We start from the raw sequence: 20,858 nt of genomic DNA on the forward strand, positions 1-20,858 counted from the left end.
CTAAAAATGAAAAGGGAAAGAGGAGACGGAAGAACTGAGAAGTGAAGAGAAGAGACGATAAGAGAAGAGCCATGGCAGTGATAGGAGTAGAAAATAACTGTGGGCTTTCAGAGAGCGCACTTTCATCCATCACTGAAGCAACGCCAAGGGCACTCTTTTGCCTAAAGGTGCGACTGCCGTATAAGTCAGTTTTGATCAATACCAATGTAAATTACAGCTTGCCTTTGTGAGAGCGGGGGTATAGAGAATGAGGGGTTTCGAAATGATGCAAATATTTGGTTAGATAGTGAGACAACCAAACACACTGACCAACAGGCAGATAATGTGGATAAATAGACAGACAGCTGGATAGATAGGCATTCTGCAGATATTCAGAAAAAAAGACCAATTATTCTATGAAACAAACAGTGCTAACCCTTTGAATTAATAGAGCTCAGTCTTATGCCCAGAAAGTCCTAGACAGAAGGACAGGCAGACAGATAGCTGAGCGGACCAAAGGGCAGATAGAGAAATAGATTATATAAATATGCAAGTAATAACCATATTAACCAACAAAACAATGCTAACCCTTTGAAGTCATGGAGCTCAATCTTCTCGCCCAGAAATTCCAGGAATTCAACAAATGCTGGACTTTCTTCCATGTTGCCAAACAGCTCTTCCTCTGATGTCTGCAAGGAGAAAGCCAGGGATATTCCAGGACGAGTGACATAGGAGCTCAAACGGGAAAGATTAGTGACAGTTTCTGTGAAGAACCAGTTACCTGACCAAACTTTTGATAAATGACCCCAAACTTGAAGTTGTTGCTGATCACATGCTCGTCAAAGGTGACAATGAGCTGAGATGCCTGAGGAAGGAGAACGGGCAGGAGAGAGGATCAACACTCAGGTTTACATAAGATAACGTTGGAGTTAGCATAAAGGGAAGTAATGTCATAACGATATTTCAACCATTTTATAATTTCTTTATTCAGAGATGTCACGATTAAGAAGAGGGCCTACCTTGGGGTAGAGGACTGGGTAAAATCTATCCACATTTATGTCTTCACAAACAAGCTTAAAGACAAAAAAACAAAAACAAAAACTAAACAAAAACAAACGTTTGAACCATTATATTTTGGAGATAAACACCAAATGTTAATGACTTTAGCAGTTCATCGCCATCTCTTACCTTGGCCATCTGTACTACATTGGGGAACTCAGTGAGGCAGGAGATAGGAATCACATCATGGTACGTATTTAACTTTGTCCTGAAAGGCAACAAGGCAATAATTCAAAAATGGAAAAAAAAGTCGAAACCCTTATTCATTCTCTCACAAGGTCATGTTCCACTTCTGTTTAAAAAAAACCCAAACAAACAAAAAAAACAACAACTTCATTTTGTTTGTATTTCCGTGCTTTTGTTCTGTTTAGTTTACTGAATGACATTTTTCTAAGTCATTTCAATTGTTTTCTGCGACAGGTAGTGGTTCCTTTAAGAAACACAGGAAGTTAGCCTCCCATGTGACTTTAGTCAGGAAGTGAAGACATTGCAAAAGTACAGCTATTTTTTTTAGGATAACTTTTTCCATCAGCAAATGTCTGCATACATTTTATGCCATTTGTAGCATCATTGTTTCACCCTTTTGCAAATCAATAAACCTGCGGACAATGTATTCTGTTACAGTAGTTTAGTGAATTACATTTTTGTAAGTCATTTCAATTGTTTTCTGGTAGTGGTAGGTAATGGCTCCTTTAAGAAACACAGGAAGTTAGCCTCCCATGTGACTTTAGTCAGGAAGTGAAGACGCATTGCAAGAGTATGGCTATTTTTTTTTTCACTATAACTTGATAACTTTTTCCATCAGCAAACGTCTGCATGCCATTCGGAGCATCATTGTTTCACCCTTTGCAAATCAATAAACCTGTGGACAATGGATTCTGTCTCAAGAGTTTTGATGAACAGAAGGTGTTTAACTTATTGCCAAGTTGTCAGTACATAACAAGGGTGGCATAGTGAAACAACGGCTTCAGCGCAGAAGATAATGCAGTATAAACTAGACACAGACGATGGAAAAGAAAGATCTCACACTAAATACTAGATCCTGTGCTTCATGTTCTTCTAAACGCTCAAGTGGCTCTTCCACTGGGGCTGGTGCTGTCATGGCTCATGCTAAAGCAGAGGGAGCCAAGGCCCGCCTACCTTATGCAAAGAAGGAAATGGCGCTAAAAGTAGAAAAAGCGCAATTAGAGGCAACAATGGATATATTGGCGTTAGAGAGAGAAATGGCTGCAGCTGTGGCTGAAGCAGGAGCCTTAGGGGCAGCTGTTGAAGGCAGTGATCGAAGTATCTGCAAGCTTCAACTCAAAGCAACCCCCCTTGACCCTGTAGAGCATACCACAGAATATGTCGCTGAAAAGGCCAAAGAGCAAAATAAAATACAGTTAGCACCAGCACTGCATCTACCCTCTCAAGATGAGATCAGGTGGCTACATGCAGAGCCAGTGTCAGCATTCTCTGTCCAAAACCCACACCTCAAGGCAGATGGTAGCCAAGCCGACGCTGAACTTTGCTCTACAGCACCAAACAGAGTAACAGCTCAGCAGCCACAGATCAGTGCAGATATGCCTCTCTACCCGAGAAACATGCAAGAATATCATTGCACATACAATGTCCAGGATCGTATGTGCATTCTCTTGCATGTCCAGGATACAAGGTCCAGAGATCACAGTCCCCCACATTCTTCTGTGCCCAGTCAAACATCTTACTACCCTCACCATGACCAATCTAGCATGACTGACTTCGTCAGATATTTCGCTCGCCATGAGCTGGTCACCACATGTTTGATCAATCTCAATGACCAATCACATAACTACAGAGTCTGGAAATGGTCCTTTTGGAATGTGGTCAGTGGCCTAGATTTGACATCCAGTGAGAAGATGGATTTGCTTGTCAAGTGGCTGGGGAAAGAGTCAGGTGAGCACACCAAATGGATCAGGGCAGTCCATGTTAACGTCCCAGATAGGGGACTCAGGATGATATCGGATAGACTGGACACATTATGGGGCCCCCGAAGTAATCGAAGATGTACTTTTCCGACATATCGGTAGCTTCCCAAATATCTCCAACAGAGATTATTCAAAACTCCACGAGTTAAGTGATCTTCTCATGGAACAGGAGGCAGCTAAGGCAGATGGAGACTTTCCATGCCTTCAATACCTCGATACATCACGGGGAATAAATCTTTTAGTCCAAAAGTTGCCCTTCAGTCTACAAGAGAAGAGGCTGTATCACGGATCCAGCTACAAACAACAGCACCATGTCTCATTCCCCCCAGCCCCCTTTTGAAGTTTTTGTTGACTTCATCAGAGAACAGGCTAAAATAAGGAATGATTCAAGCTTTAACTTAACTGACCAAGCAGATGCTCCTCCAAAAGCAGTCAAGACTCCATGGAGTCTAAGCAGACAGAAGGAAATCTCAGTCCACAAAACAGATGTACTTCCTACAGCTCCTCCTGCCTCAGACAGAGATGATCTTAAAGCTGACGATACCGATAGACAGTGCCCCATTCATAAAAAGCCCCATCTACTCAGTAAGTGCCTGGCTTTCCATGAGAAGCCTTTAGAGGAACGCAAAGCATTCCTAAAGGAGAACGGAATTTGCTTTAAATGTTGCACTTCTACACAACACATGGCTAAGAACTGTAGGTCCACAACAACATGTCCTGAGTGTGGGAGTGAGAAGCATATCTCTGACCGCCACCCTGGACCAGCACTGATGACCCAGGAGCCATCCCTCTCTACAGAGCATGGCAGGGAGCAACATCTTACACCATCTTTAGAAGTCACAACTCACTGCACCAAAGTCTGTGGTGGCAATCAGAGTGATAGATCATGCTCTAAGATCTGCCTCATTAAGATCTACCCTGCCGGCCATTGTGATAGAGCAATGAAGGTCTATGCAATCCTCAATGAGCATAGCAATAGGTCCTTAGCTCGTGCTGAGTTCTTCGATGCCTTCAATGTCCAAGACCCCACTTCTCCATATTCTCTCCGGACCACCTCTTGAGTAACAGAGACCATAGGGAGAAGAGCCTTAGGCTACCAAATTGAATCAGTGGATGGAAAAGTCTGTTTTCCCCTGCCAATCCTCTTGGAATGCAATGACATCCCTAACAACAGATTGGAGATTCTGACACCGAACGCTGCATCTAACCACCCTCACCTGAACTCAGTGGCTCACCTCATCCCAGAGCTCGAACCAAATGCTCCCATCATGCTTCTCCTTGATGTTACAGTCCATAAAGTGAGCAGGCAGGTGAATGGCCCTCGTGATGCTCCCTACGCCCAGAAACTCGACCTGGGATGGGTGATAGTTGGTAACGTCTGCTTGGGAGGTGATCACAAGCCCGTCACAGTGACTGCATTCTAGACCAGCACAACAGAACTAGAATGCCCCTCCATCTTTGAGCCCTGCCCAAAAATCTTCCATGTGAAGATGAAGATGATGTCTGCAGGATTTACATCCACAGATGGAAATCCTGCAGACATGCCTCAAGGTATGTCACTGCTGCACATCTCTCAGGTACCAGCTGGCTTTGTTGCCTGGCGTTCCTGAAACACCCCCTGCAAGGTCATCCTGAGCAAGGCACCCTCAAGCTTGTTAACACTTCTTTGGATGCAGAGATCTGCTCTCAGATCTCTACAATGAAAACAACTATGTCGTGCAAACAACTGGGGCCTCTTCACCTTTCTAAGCTCTCTAGCTGGAACTCATTGACCCACACCATTGCTCGCCTCATTCACATTGCTCGCCTCTTCCAGATGAATCCTGCAACCAAAGCCACTGGCTGCAAAGGCTGGCATCACTGCCACACAGCAATCTCAGTTGATGAACTCTCACAGTCTAAGAGAACCATCATCCATGCAATTCAAGAAGAGACATATGCTCAAGAATACGCTTGTTTAAGGAAGGGGAAGGACCTCCCTAAGGAAAGTCCTCTCAAAACCTTAGACCCCTTGATTGATGCTGATGGCCTTCTGAGGGTTGGAGGTCGTGTCAGAGACGCCAAACTCCAGCAAGAAGAGAAAACTCCTCTCATCATTCCTGGCAAGCACAATATAGCAACACTTCTGGTCAAGTATTAATTACCATGAGAAAACTCAACACCAGGGATGATTGTTCACCAAGGGCACCTTACTTGCTGCCGGTCTCTGGATAGTCAGTGGCAAAAGGCGGGTCGGCAGTGTTATTCATAGGTGCGTTACATGCCTCAAACTTTGTGGCAAATCCCAAAAACAGAAGATGGCAGACCTTCCAGCAGATCACCTTTTTACTGAAGCTCCATTCCGAATGTCAACCTGAATGTTTTCGGCCCATGCATAGTATCTTCATGCCGGACAAGGGGTGGCCTCACTCAGAGTAAGCAGTGGGCAGTTTTAATTGCCTGCATGACTGTAAGAGCAGCAGCATGGTGGCGCAGTGGTTAGCACAGTCACCTCACAGCAAGAAGGTCCTGGGTTCAAGCCCCGGGGTAGTCAACTTTGGGGTCGTCCTGGGTTGTCCTGTGTGGAGTTTGCATGTTCTCCCCATGTCTGCATGGGTTTCCTCTAGGGGCTCCGGTTTTCTCCCACAGTCCAAAGACATGTAAGTCAGGTGAATTGGCCATACAAAATTGTCCCTAGGTATTAATGTGTGTGTGTGTGTGTGTGTGTGTGTGTGTGTGTGTGTGTGTGTGTGTGTGTGTGTGTGTGTGTGTGTGTGTGTGTGTTTGTGTATATGTGTGTGGGGCCTGTCCAGGCTGTCTCCCCAACTGCCGCCCAATGACTGCTGGAATAGGCTCCAACATCCCCGTGACTCTGAGAGCAGGATAAGCGGTTCAGATAATGGATGGATGGATGGAGTGTAAGAGCTATTCACATGGTCATCAAGTCTCTAGATACGTCGAGCTTCATCAGTGCCCTCAGGTGTTTCCTTGCCATCAGGGGTCCAGTGAAACTCATCCGTTCTGATCAAGGAACCAAATTTGTCAGTGCTTGTAAGGAGCTTAAGATTCCTAGCAATATTGACAACACTTCTGTCGAGAAGTTCCTGTTAGATCAAGGCTGTACACAGAAATTTAATATTCCCCACGCCTCTCACATGGGTGGTTCATGGGAGAGGATGATTAGTGTAGCAAGAAAAATATTGGACTCTATGTTCCTGCAGCTTAGGTCTTCGAAGTTGACCCATGAGGCACTTAGTACACTGATGGCAGAGGTGGCTGCTATCATCAATGCCAGACCTCTTATTTCAGCGTCCACCGATCCAGACGATCCTCTCATCCTTATACCAGCAACCCTCCTCACTCAGAAAGTGAGTCTTCCTTCTGCCCTGGTTGGTGACTGCGTCAAAGACCTCCACAAATCCCAGTGGCGGCAAGTCCAGCATCTGACTCAAATCTTCTGGGATAGATGGACGAAGTAATATCTTTCTTCACTCTGCCATGAAGGAAGTGGCAGTCTTCCCGGCCCGACCTTCAGCCTTGAAGCATTGTACTTCTCAAGGACAACCAACTTAAAAGGAATGAATTGCCTTTGGGACTGATTACTCAAGTCTTCCCCAGCAAAGACAACAGGGTACGCAAGGTAGAGATCAAGGTCTCTAGTGTAGATAAATGTAATAATGTGATGTTTAATAATGATGATTACAACGTATTAATTGTAATAAGGGATATAAGGATATATTAATCATTAGCAAAACATATGCATGAGGAACAGGGCTTGTTACAAGGACATGAGGGTCTATAGTGGCAGTGGAAAAGTACTGAGTATGTTAGCAGACAGAGGAATGCAGAATAAATTACAGGAAGGTGTGAGGGTTGCTGACCTTAGATAGGGTTAGCGACTCTGAATAGGAGAGGGAACAAAAGAGGTGTTGTGGTCAGGGGGGAGTGGAGACGAGATGTGCTGTGATTTGTGGTTTCAGAGATAGGAACAGGATTTTACGACGGCAGCTGCAACAAGGAGGTCACAGCAGATGTAGAAGAAGATTACCTGGAGTCCGGATATCAGTGAGGTGGAAACGGAGTCAGATGAACGGACCAATCAGAAAGAAGACCACACATCCATATTCAGTCAACACTTTGTATAGTATAAAGACTGGGTCAGGGAAAGGAGAGACAGTCAGACTTCGTGAACTGACACAATCTGTTGTTTGTCAGGGATAGGAAGATCTAGACCCAGAGCTCTGTATGCTTTATCCATTTTGCTGCTAAATAAAACGGATGGTTTTGAGACCGAACATCTTCTCCTATTGCTTTATCAACAAACACGCAGGACTACGCTCTCACATAGATGAAAATGAGTTGGTAGAGTGAGCAGAAGTCCAACACTAGGAAGGATGGGACCAAAGTGTTCCTGCAACCCGTTACTGATACAGTCCTGCTTGTCGCTCCTGAGAAGGAGCCATAATAACTGTGTTAGAGACTGTTGGGTTGTGGCAGTTGATCATGCCAGACGGGAGCGTTCTGTTATGGAAGTTTAGCAAATTACATATTTGTAAGTCATTTCAATTGTTGTCTGGTAGTGGTACTTGTAGGTAGTGGTTGTTTTAAGAAACACAAGAAGTTAGCCTCCCATGTGACTTTAGTCAGGATGTGAAGATGCTTTGCAAAAGTACAGCTATTTATTTTAGGATAACTTGATAACTTTTTCCATCAGCAAACATCTGCACACATCTTATGCCATTCGGAGCATTGTTGTTTCTCCCTTTTGCAAATGAATAAACCTGCGGACAACAGATTCTGTCTCGAGTTTTGATGAACAGAAGGTGTTTAACTTACTGCCAAGTTGTCAGCACATAAAAAGGGCGGCATAGCTTTCCTCTGATAAATCTACTAATGCAAATTAAATGCATGTTAAATGATCGCTATCATTCAAATTGAAATGCGGGAAAAGTTAGGAATCATCCTTTTTTTTTGCCATAGTCGGCTCACCAGGTATTTATCATTTGTCTAATTTGGCAGGCACTTTTATCCAATCTGCCTAAAAGCAATGTTTTTGGCTTTAGTGGCTGCAGTGGGCATCAGACTCCTTAAGTATGGCAATGCTAATACCAAAGCCTACATTGTGAAATATAAAGGATGGCATTTAACCCGTCACATAACCAACCCCCTGTTGTCTCCATAGCATCACAATAGCCACACCTCACAGAGCTACAAATATTGATGGCCAACTAAAGTTACTGGCTACTAGAGTTAATGAACAGTATAGTACATGAAGAAAAAGGGGGTGTTGTCTAATGTATGTCACCCTGAGGAGAGGAAAAGGTAAAAAAAGGAAATGTACATTACCTATAATTCATGGACAGTAAGCCCACAGGGAATAAGGAGGAGGAGGAGGAAGAGGAAGATGAAGAAGAAGAGAGCCCCCGAATCCTTTCTATCTATTTCACAGGGGCCACTTACTAAGTTACACAGATCCTATAAATATGAACCATGAATAAACCGAGTGCTTGATGCTACAGTGAGTGACGTGACAGCCCATGTGGGTGGTGTCAGCCCTGCGGAAAGCACTACCCACGAGAACACTACTGCAGGCAGGTGGGCATATGAAGTGACTGTTACCCAGCTACATAACTCACCCACTTTAATGCTCCATTAATAAGGAGGGAAAACACCGATTAAAATCTGGAGTGCAGTCTCTAGGGCACTGAAAGTAATTCTAGGTTACATGGAGCATTAATTTCGCCCCCCCCCACCCCTCCCGCCTCCTACTCTGTCATGAGCAGAATGTGGAGGAGTGGAGTATTTCACAGTGAGTGGGCAAAGATGAGGGAGGTGGTGTATGGGCATGAATATGCAGGTATATATCATTCTGTTAGATGAACAGTGGTCTGCATGCTGCTGGCCTTGTGATACAGTGGCGATATTTTGTCTTTCTTTTCTTTTCTTTTTAGATGCAAAGCACCCTGTAAATCTGGCTTTTAACTCACTTATTCAACTGACGTTTAGTCTCACACTTAGCTGTACCATCTGCACGGAATTTGGGGTTGGGGGGGTTGGAGGTTGCGAGCCCTCCAAAATTAATGTTTGTGAGTGATTGCTTCTAACAATACATGCACATGTTTTAATTAACATAATGCACATTGTTAAGAAAATTGGTGAAATATATATTTTTCTGCACCATCACCGCTATTCTCTATTAGCCTCTTCTTCGTATTCTATCACTTCGTATTGCCAATGTGCTTTGATTCGAGGTAGTATTTCAAAGAAACACCATGTACTGTCAATACTAGGCCTACTTCATATTTAAAAGTAAACAGAATGATCCTGTATTATCCTGTTTATAGCAAAGTCACATAATTTGTGCTTTCCATCTATGACACAATGTGTCCTTTTTCATATAAATCTTTATCTAAACAGACCACCAAGATTGAGTAGGTATGGACTTTTTTTTTCCACACTTAAACTCATGTTTAACTACACCAGTCAATAACCATAATATTCAACTCTCATTGGTGGTATTGAGCTGTCTGTGTAACTTTGTGTTGTACAGTCAGCCAGACGCTGCCTCTGTATCGGGCGGTGCATTAGAGGAGAAATTATTAACAGAACTACATTAGGAGCTGAATGGAGCAGATGTCGACTGGGTCAGATGTTGTCAAGCACTTCTTATTGGCCACACTCTTTTTAGCCATTAAATGCTTTCCCCTTCTACTGTACAAATGCAAAAAAAAAAAAAAATGAGCAGGAAGGGAAGTAATGACAGGTCAGATACAAAAGTTGACAGGAGGCTATACCTTAGCATCAAGCATAGGTGCTCCTGATCCCCGATGACATCATACTTCACAGAGAAGACCAAGTGACCCAGGGCAGCGTCCATGGTATAATAATTAAAGTGTTCCTGGGATGAAGCAAGTAGAAGAATATGTATTGGAGTAATGACAAACATTTCCAGCAACTACTTGCAGTTGAAATAAAAACATAAAGTGAAGGGGTGGCGTGGCGGTCTATTCCGTTGCCTACTAACATGGAGATCACCGGTTCGAATCCCCATGTTGCCTCTGGCTTGGTGAGGCATCCCTACAGACACAATTGGCCGTGTCTGTGGGTGGGAAGCCGAATGTGGGTATGTGTCCTGGTTGCTGCACTAGTGCCTCCTCTGGTCAGTTGGGGCACCTGTTCAGGGGGGAGGGGTAACTGGGGGGAATAGCGTGATCCTCCCACGCACTACGTCCCCCTGGCAAAACGCGTCACTGTCAGGTAAAAAGAAGCGGCTGGCAACTCCACATGTATTGGAGGAGGCATGTGGTAGTCTGCAGCCCTCCCCGGACCGACAGAGGGGGTTTGGGATTGGGATTGGGTTTGGGATTATCATTAAATCAGTATAATCACAGATTGAAAAGTAAACAACAGTACCTGACAGCCATAATGCCTTGTGTTTTGTTTAAAGAGTAGTGTGCTGACAGGGAAAAACTACTTCCCCATAATCCTCACATTACCCTATGGTAGTGGTTCTCAATCTGGTCCTCAAGTATCACTCATACCTTTGGTTTTCTATTTTACCAGGTAGTTAATTATGTTCACCTGTTATTCCAGGTCTAATGCTGTTTTCAAATGGGGATTACAGTGTTCATGAGACGAGTTTGTGTAACTGACTTGGTGCTTTGGTATTTACAACTTCAGAAGCGGAAATTTTTTGTTAGCTTAGAGTTCTCGAGTTGTGATGTGATATTTACATTTTTTTTTAAACGGCAAGAAAAATGCTGAAAAATCCAATGGTCTTGCCTCTGCCCATCATTATACTTTGTGTTAACCCTTCAAAGGTAAGACCTACTAACTGTTAGGTAGCTAAATCATTAGCCTCCGTGGCTTCATGATGTAGTGTTTGCCCAGCTGTCCTACCGAGGGTGTTCCCATAAATTTACCACTTCATGGCCATGGCTACCGTATGCTCGCCTTCCCATGTCAAAACTACAAACCTCCTGCTTGGAGGCTGGAAGACCTGCCACAACAGGTGAATGTAATTATCTACGTGGCAGAATAGAAAATTCAACAGCACTGGTGGTACCCAAGGAACACAATGAGAACCACTGCCCTACTGTATACAATACTGTACATACAACATACCAGATCACACCAAACCATCACTTATGGAAAGAAGAAAAAATTGTGTATTTATGCATGACAAAAGCAAACTGCAGAGATGTTTCACAGATATTTCACAGCAGAATACTGATTTGTCCTTCCTTACCACAATAAGCAGTTGGACACCCAACCTTTTTTACTTCCCCTTTAACTAACACAACATGGCCTTTTTGTCTCGGCCAAATGTCTACTGTGGTGGAATTTGGTTTAATATAATACTCTAGTGGTCCTCTTTCAGAAATTATTTCTTCAATTTGCCCTCTTCTAATAGCACAGTATATATCAAAGCCCAGGGTCAGCACCCTGTAAGGATGGTAGGGGTTCAGTGTCTTGTTAAAGGACGCTAAAACAGGACATGCCTATTGACACAGGAGTGTGAAGTCATGTCACCTGAATAAAGGATGGTCTCGCTGACATCCTTGTCAAAGGTGATGAAATGCTAGAAAACACTGACCCTAGTTCTATGGATACTCGGGAAACTTTTCTGCCTTTATTCCCACTTGGAAAAAGCTTCTGTCAGACATTTTGCACCCACACAAAACTCAACCCCACCCCACCTCATCTTTACCTTCCCCATAAACTGCTTCCTGTAGATCTTCGCAGTACTGTTTGTCTCCAGTTTGATGTGGGATGCAGGGCAGGGTGGCTGGTCATTCTCTGAGGGGCCTTTGGGCTCGTGGTTGGTCCCCTCAATCCAGTAACCTCCAAACTGCGGTAGCAGGATGAGGGGAAAAGGACTGCTGCGGCCCAGAACCTGTGGCAGTGATGAACAACAACAACAACTGAGATTGACCAAAAAGTATGATGTGCAGTTTATAAATGAAATCTGACAACAAAAAAGGTATTCCATTTATTTTCGTTGCTTTCAAATAGTTTAGATAACGTTTTCTGAACATCTGTGACCATACCATACCTCATGAACGCTGGGGTAAGGGATGTAGTCTTCCTCTGTCTGCAGAGAAAATAAACATGAGTCATGTTGAGAAAGAACAGCTGCTAGCCTGCAAGTCATAGTTTCAGAAAAAAAAGCAGAAAATAAACATCACAAACCTATTGTGACAGACTATGGATGATAAGGATATAAGAATGCAGAACTACTATTTTGAGAGTTAATAATTTTTCGTTTGCAAACAAGACAGATTTAGGCCTTGCAGAAAACTGCGTTGTCATTATTATTTCTTAAGTGAACACATAGGCCTTGTCTTGAATTCCCCAAATGCCTCTTATTAAGCAAACGCCTGCTTTACACAGTGCTGGTGGAAAGCACTGTTCACAGCTCCTGCTGCTGCTATGTGACTACTGAGAACCTGTTTGAAGTCTGACAGTGTTCATCGCAAACTGCATGGTAAAAACACACTACGCTCTCTCTGTGCTGCTGGGGACATATTACAGAGTCATTCATTACAGTGAAAATAATGAGAAGAGCAGGGCAGAACCATAGATAAGTTCCTCACTACTTTTTATTTCTCCCCTTTTATTTTTTTCTTTGAGCTTTTTTAAAAACAGTTTTTTCCTCTGCATTGTAACAGACATTGTAATACTTTATTGTAACATGGGCTATATGAATAAAGTTTGAGTAGACTTGAATTCCAGGTAGACAAGCTGTATAATACTTTACAAAATTGTGCAATACTGATTGAAAGACGGACCTAAATTGAATTAAAGGCAGCTAAAACATGAAATACTGTCTAAAATCAATCAAGTGGTTGCATATCATTTACTTTTTTAATACTCAATTGGTCTGCACAAAACTACTATACAACATAAATATTTGCATGCTATATTTTGACAAATAAATACCAGTAAGGTGCCCACTAGCCCATTACTTAAAGTTAGAAAGAGCAGGATTTTCCAGAATCAATGTATAGACTCATACAAAAATAATCCCTCTCAATCATCACTTATGAGCAACCAGACGTGTGTGGCGGTGTCTGTACCTGCAGAGACCCTGTCCTCCACCTGTATTTTCTTATTTTGCTGTGTAGGGACATTTCTGGGTGTTAACATTGGGCAGCGAGACTCTATAAAAATGTAGTGCCCAGGTGCCAGATCGAGATCATAAGCACACATTCAAAAGGAAACTATGGCAATGGTGTACACAGCGCTCAAAAGACGCAAATATAGTGAGGCGAAACATCAAGCCGACAAAGCTTGTTCCATACAGAGAGTGAATCTGGGGTTGTCTGTGAATGTTCTCATTCATCCAGGTCATGGTTATCCAAAGGAGCTGAATCAAGTGCAACTGGACTTGGTATATTGAATGGTATATTGAATCAAGTCCAGTTGCACTTGGTTCAACTCCTTTGGATAATCTGGGGTTGGCTTTCACTCGCTGGTGAGCACTGGAGGAGAGTTTGATTATAAAGAGCGACATAGAGTTGGCCTGTACACTGGGATGTGTTCTGGTAACTATTTTTTGAGTAGAAAAACTAACAATAAATGTATAAGGGAAATAATCCACAGGGGCACAATTAGTAAAACTGTCTCTGTTTTTGTTTGGAATAATTTGTATATTGCTATAGGCTGAAAAAACAAAACAAAACATGGTTATTGCCCAAGAACTAATTTGTTTCAAATAAGGTGTGAGATGTTATCCAGTTAATTCTGTTATTGTAAAATATAGACTAAATATTGGTCCTCATTGTTCATTCTGTCATCACCACACAGATTAAATTATAATGCATCCTTTTTTGGGACTGTACCTTTAGCCAAACTTTTTGGTGTGACCCTAATCTGTTGTTAAACAGAAAATTAGATATTCAACTCAAGCTCATAATTGAATTCATTTTGTTTGGACTCTTTGATGATGAAATTCCTGTCAAGAAAATATATGTCATTAATCTTGTTTCTCTGTTAGCAAAATTCCACATACACACAAGCAAATTTGAAAACCAATCTTACTGTTTTCATGTCTTACTTGAAATCCTACCTGGATACATTAAAATGCTGCACAAACTCTAAAGCTGTGAAAACTAGAGCTGTGTGTAATGACTTTGATTTAGTTTGATTTGTGATTTATTTTGGTTTGGATTTGTTTATGTCTGCATTTGTTTTATTTCTTTGTCCTTTTGTGTATTTTTTTTTAGATATTGTGATTTATCAATACCTCGAGCATGTATTGCCTTGTTGAAATTGTGAGCATTTTTTAAGTTCAATTGTGTAAATAAAGTTTATTAAAAAAATATGTGATCGCTAACTGTCCGGGGTGGGTGGGCGTGTGTGTGTGGGGGGGGGGTACATTCAAGGTTAATGGTATTTATCTATTGGCATTATTTATTTATAATTACAATATAGATGCTTATATCTATGTCTGCAACTGCTGGCCAATTCATTCCTGTTATTTATTATTTAATGTAGACATTTCTGGTTTGTATATGATAAAATACTTTCCAGTTAGACATAGGTTAAAACTGTAGCCACTCTTTTGTAATGCATCTTGGTATGGGGGTGTAGCTTCATTGAAGATGGATTCATTTGATGATAATTTTGAGAATCTTCTATTAATACTTTCTGGGATGTTCTTCAAGATTGAGGGTGGGTGGTTGCTTTCTCTATGGACATACTGCAGTGTGTTGTTGGGCTTTTTTTAAGCTCAAGTACAACCCACCATTAAATACTGACTGCCAGAAAATCAACAAACATAGCAAAAGATGCAAAATCACCTGGTACAACCCACCCTACAATGACACCATGGTCACAAACATTGATAAAGCAGTTTTTTGAACTTTTGTATAAGTGCTTGACCCTGGACCATCAACTGAGGAAGATATTTAATAAGAACATCATCAAAATTAGTTATAGCTGCATGCCTAACATTCAACAAATAATATCGTCCCACAACACAAGAATTTTGAACAAATCAATGACATCACAAACGGACACCCCCAACTGCAACTGCTGTGTGAATGACTCATGCCTCCTCGGAAGAAAATGCCAGACGAAAGGAGTTACCTACCAAGCTATGATGACAAAAAATGAAAACAGCAAAATAGAGTCATGTACCTTCGTCTAACAGAGGGAACATTAAAAAAAAAGGTTTAATGAACACGTGTAGTTTTAGAAACAACCGTTAAAGTATGTAACATCTTTAAGCCGTAATATTTGGTCATTGGCGGACAGAAACATTAATTATTCAACCACCTGGAAAATCCTCTCAAAGAACAAAGCATATTAAACCAGCAGTAACATGTGCAATCTATGTCTAACTGAACAATATTTTATCATTTGCAAACCAGAAATGTCCATATTGAATAACAGGAATGAATTGGCCAGCAGAACTTTGCAGACACAGATATAAGCATCTATTCTGCAATTATAAATAAATAATGCTAATAGACAAATACTGTTAACCTTGAAAACAAGCCCCCCCCCCACTGTATGGCTAGCGATCACATGTTTTTGAATGTAGGCACCTCCCCCTTCCCCGCTGGACATTGTGCACATGATGTGCATGATGAGGCAGTTAATATGGTATGTTCTTTCCTGTGTACCTTTATTGACAGCTGATGATTGCTTATGGTATGAAAAAGGCTTGTACTGTCAATTAAAGAATTACTTGAATCACTGGATTATTTTGCTCCTTATTTGTTGAGCACTTTCCCCACCATTGAATGTTTTCGTTTAACAAAGGTTTATATATATATTTACATCAGTCTATGTATATCTCTGTATATCTATATCAATAGATGGACAGAGCGATAGACAATGGATAGACAGATAGCCAAGTTAGCATGTAAAAAAAGAAAAAGATATCAGAAGTAGTAGTGAAACAAATTAGCCCTACTTGAGAGTAATAAAATTAATTTTGTATTGAGCAACAAATGACTGATTGCTTTTTGTTTGAGGGACAACAGGTATGAAATCTAACTTTTCCATCATGTAACACAATTATGGTAAGCCCAAAACTGCCTGATGTAAGACCAACTGCAATAATAAATGGTTTCATAACCCCCTTGCTAACAATTGTTGACAATAACTGACAAATGTGCATGGCTTGGTAAGTCCCTTTAGACATGACCCCTGCCCTCCCATTGAGAATGTCGTACTAACTCTTACATTATCAACCCCACTGAGGGTTAGCCAGTTTTGGTGATAGGGTGGCTAAGGATTTTACTGCTCTGGTCCCACTGAGTTCCTGACTCTAGTGATGAGTGCCCTAAAGCCTGCCTGACAGCTGATATGGAAACGTTTAACTATGGCTTCCCCTGGAAGGCGGCTTTACCAGCTTGCTGTCCACATGGACATGAGAGGATTTCTGTACTCACTTTGAGGGGAGGAGGAAGTGGGCATCTTTGCTCATCCATTCTGTAACCCTGTGTAGAGAGAGAGAGAGAGAGAGAGAGCGAGAGAGAGAGAGAGAGAGAGAGAGAGAGAGAGAGAGAGAGAGAGAGAGAGAGAGAGAGAGAGAGAGAGAGAGAGAGAGAAATACAGAGGAACCAAGGGACCGATGAAATATGTGCAAAGGCAGTTGGGGAACTATGTATGCACAGTGTACATATATGTACATAATGCAAATATGTACTTTGTGTATGTAGACATCTAACATGTGCAAACACACATTCAAGCACAGGAAGCATGTAAATGTTTGATTGTCATGGATTATGTAAGGTTTCTCTGGATGTGACAGCTGGAGAGAGATCCATGTGACAACGATTCTCATGTTTTCGTCAAGGCTGAACACACAAGAGAAAAGAAATACAAGTCGAGTTGAGAAAAGCAAGGTGTTTCTCGGATAAGCATTGCAGTGTCAGAGGCACAGGACACCAGAGCAGGTGTCACGAGCAGGGCACATGCTGTGGATTTTATTGGCTACAATTCCATTTAAAAGCCTAAAGAGGGCTAGGCACGATTTCAATCTATTATTATTCTGCTGACTCACGTCTGCTGAAAGTGTGCAAAGCCCCAATAGAGATGGATAAAAAATGCTTCTCAATATGTGCTCTGTTTGCATGAGACAACCTGCAGAATGATTTATTATAAGGAGTTGGACACTCTCATTGAGTTAAAATGGATTTTTAGATTGGAAAATTACTCCTGATGCTGCATTTAAGTTTATTGTTTGAGTGCTATGCCTCACCCTGTACGTTCCTTTCTTCTATCTCACCTTTTCTCCCCCGTTCTCATAACCTCCCACAGTACGTAGAACGTATGTTATAACGTGCAGCTGAATATGCTACTGCTATTTTCACCATATGCTACCTCTGGAAGACATACTATAAAGTGATATCATTTAAACTAAGCTAAATAAAAGGAGTTAAAGCTTTCTGTTGTTCCCTTTGCACAGCCTATGACATGCAGCTTAATCGAAATGAATGCCTTTTCAGTGTTCACATATTCCGTGTATAAGGCCTTTAATGCCTAGAAACCTTTGTGTCATTCTCTCTGATTCTTGCAGCTTTCTAAGTGTGTCTTTCTGCAGCACACGGTGAAGACATACCAGTCTGACTACATTGAGCAGTATTTTCAGTAGCTGTGCCGAGTTGGCCCTGACCTGACAACACTAACTCTGAGGTCAGTTTTAGTCTGTCACTGAATCAGCATTTCAATACGAAGCCAATATTTTCTTGTAGGCCAAAAAGTATTCCTCCCTCTTTTAATCCATGTAAAAAAAAAAAAGAAGTACATTTCAAAAGTACGTATTTGTCTGTCAAAGCCACACTCGGATCAAAACTTCAGTTTATGATGCGATAATATGTATTCAAAGGGTACTATTTAAGTCCTATTACTCAACTTGCTTCAGGCATTTTAACTTGTCAAAGATGCAGAGCAGAACATAGCCACAGTGACATAATCATGTAAGGTCCCTCCACAACACCTCAGCAAACAGAGAGATCATGGCATTTCATGTCTCTGATGACACAGACAACATGACCCAACTGTAATGGGGGGGGGGGGGGGAAAGGCCATGCTCTGTTCTGCACATTCAGATATCTCATGTGTCTAAAGATAGCCAAAGGGGTCATCTCAGGAGATATTATCAAAAGTGCAGAGAGATATGAAGAGACACACAGACAAATAGGGGGCACGATCAAGCACATAACAGAAGGGTGGGGGGGGGACAATAATTTTTGATTAGATCTAAGCAGGAGTTATATGTACAGGAAAAAATAAGAGGACATGTTGCTGATTGCTTGAGAGATCACAACCCTAAGAGAATCTTGGTTTATCCAAGCTTGGTGGAAGGAGACTAACAAGAAGAGGTTCGGGAGGTCAATTCAAAAGATGAAGCCAGGAGGCCACTTACAGTACCTGCATCCTTTCGATCATGGCAAACAGGTCTGAGGTCTATGGGAGGGGAGGGAAAGTCAGAGAGTGAGAGAGAGAGAGAGAGAGAGAGAGAGAGAGAGAGAGAGAGAGAGAGAGAGAGAGAGAGAGAGAGAGAGAGAGAGAGAGAGAGGGACAGATCCAACAGGATTTGGTATGATGACTTGTTGTATTGCATCTAATATGTTTTGCCATGCGGTCTTCACCAAGTCCTTCTTGTATATTCATTCATTTAAAATGTCACCTTTAAAGTAACAAGGCACCAAACCTCCTTTCAGAACAGTGTAACACCCTTAACTTGACATATCACAATCATAACACACATCCACCACCCCAACATGATGCCATTATAATAATAGTCAAGTCAAGTCAATTTTATTTGTATAGCCCAATATCACAAATTACAAATTTGCCTCAGTGGGCTTTACAGCAACACAACATCCTGTCCTTAGGCCCTCACATGGGATAAGGAACAACTCCTTCAAAATTTTTAAAAAAAAAACCTTTAGCAGGGAGAAAAAAATAGGAAGAAAACCTCAGGGAGAGCAACTGAGGAGGGCTCTCTCTCCCAAGATGGACAACATGCAATGCATAATATAATGGATAATCATAATGGCTAACATAATGGATAATACTAATAACAGCAATCTCACTGAGGCGCCATTCAGTACCCAGGCGACTGCCCTGCAAACAGCAAGCTGTCCCTTAAGGGATGATGAGAATCAGAGCTCTCCATGCTGCGAAGCCAATAGCATATGTCACTCGATCTGGGAGCCAAACTAGCTGCGAGTCGCTTCAGTTACATCGAAGCATGGCTGAATAACTACAGGTATGTTTCAGTGTAACTGAGACAGTCTTTTACCTATGTGATGACAGCCAAAACTGCTGCTGGCAGACAAACTGTCCAAATCATGAAATAACACAAAACAATCACCGCGGTTGGTTTGACTGATGGATTTTGTGTCAACTGTGGGTGGCTTTTTCTTTTTACAATCGATAGTGTCCAGTGGGCATGGAAATACCGTCCCTGCAACTGGAGAGTGAGGTGCCAATCAAGCCTTCTTATCCATGGCTGGAAATCAAGCACAGAGCGCTTGCTCCACCCCCGACTACAAAAACACAACTCGGTGACCTGTCCAATTAAGAAGAGGCATGTACACGAACTAAGAATAGAGAGAAAACCCGCAGGGAAGCACTTTTAGACAGAAGCGGCTGCGATGTGGATTTTTAGGGGCCCCGTCCTGTGATGAAAGAAGCGAAGGACATCGTGACTCTGATGGCAGTGCTTGTTGTTGAGTGAGCCTTCTGTTCACCATGTAACACAAGTGGATGTGAAGTGCCAAGCTGATGTTGTCACATGACAGCTTAAATTTACTGGGGGACTGCAGGGCATACAAAGCACACACAAAATGTTACACAAATATGTGCACGTGCGCACGCGCACACACACACACACACATGCACAATTAAAAAAAAAAACCTTAAAATCGTATGCACACTATTTTGAATCAAAACACATCTTCAAACAGACAAATACGCATACACATACACACAAATAAAGCCAATGGTGCACCCTGAGCCCACTGTTCCATGTGAAAACAAACAGCGCTATATGTATATGACATGCAGAGAGTTACTGCCACCTGCAGCAAAATAAACACCGATCTTACCGTGTGCTGACCGGAAAACCGTTGAACAGACCCCACTGTGACCATACTGCCTCACCGTTGTGTCACTCCTGAGAGGCACAGATTCCAGTGCACTCCAAGATTGTGTATGTGTAGTATGTATGTGTGTCTGTACGCCCATGCCTATGTAGTAAATAAATAAGAGTGATGGAACAGGGAGCAGCCGTAACGTAAGAAACAGCCAGTTTCCTGTCTCTCTTTACAAAATATGCCGAACTCATCCCTACTGAAGTAAAGCCCTTCCTTCTTCTGCCTCACAAATGATAAGCAGCTCTCTCCAGTCAACTCTCACTTGACCCAGTGTCAACTGCACTGGCAGATACAGCTGTGAGAGCACTAAAGCACAGTCATATCTGTACCGCAAATCATGGCATAAACCAAGTAGCTGTCTACATTTGGACAAAAAAAAAGGAAAAAAAAGGGTGATGAATTCTTACGTCGCTGTAGCGTCGTCTCGTGAGAAGGGGATGACTGGTTGAACTGTAGAACAACTTATCCATTAAGGCATTCTTAGGCACCCTGAGCTCTGTCATCTTTCCACACGCCAAGATGCATTCAAGCTGACAAGACGGAGAGAGTTGATGTCGCTGTCAGCCACAGAGAGAAAAGTGCGACTGATAACGACACTTAACACTTGCTGCAACTTAGACAAGAACTAGGACTAAAATGTTGATGGCTGTCCATCAGAAGGCATACATACGTCTCCCATGTGAGGTATGAGAGCGTATGCCTTAACATAAGAAAATGTTTGCCCTCCCTTCCTCTTTTTGTACACAGACATGTGTATGCATGTATACACACA

General features: G+C 42.2%; 1 protein-coding gene across 3 annotated transcripts in view; it reads right to left on the reverse strand.

Moving 5' to 3' along the window:
- The window catches only part of rap1gapb (RAP1 GTPase activating protein b), a 39,136-nt gene extending 18,492 nt beyond the window's left edge, over nt 1–20,644 (reverse strand). For all 3 annotated transcript variants that reach the window (XM_056275486.1, XM_056275485.1, XM_056275487.1), the window contains exons 1-10: nt 20,494–20,644; nt 18,354–18,389; nt 16,370–16,417; nt 12,019–12,057; nt 11,674–11,859; nt 9,758–9,861; nt 1,168–1,246; nt 999–1,052; nt 761–844; nt 568–668 (exon numbers count right to left, since the gene is read on the reverse strand). In XM_056275486.1, coding sequence (XP_056131461.1) covers nt 568–668; nt 761–844; nt 999–1,052; nt 1,168–1,246; nt 9,758–9,861; nt 11,674–11,859; nt 12,019–12,057; nt 16,370–16,417; nt 18,354–18,389; nt 20,494–20,589 — 827 coding nt within the window. In that variant the 5' untranslated portion in view covers nt 20,590–20,644. The remainder of the gene's footprint in view (nt 1–567; nt 669–760; nt 845–998; nt 1,053–1,167; nt 1,247–9,757; nt 9,862–11,673; nt 11,860–12,018; nt 12,058–16,369; nt 16,418–18,353; nt 18,390–20,493) is intronic.
- Between the last annotated feature and the right edge of the window lie 214 nt (nt 20,645–20,858).

This window comes from Lampris incognitus, chromosome 2 (genome assembly GCF_029633865.1).
Source record: "Lampris incognitus isolate fLamInc1 chromosome 2, fLamInc1.hap2, whole genome shotgun sequence".
Lineage (NCBI taxonomy): Eukaryota > Metazoa > Chordata > Actinopteri > Lampriformes > Lampridae > Lampris > Lampris incognitus.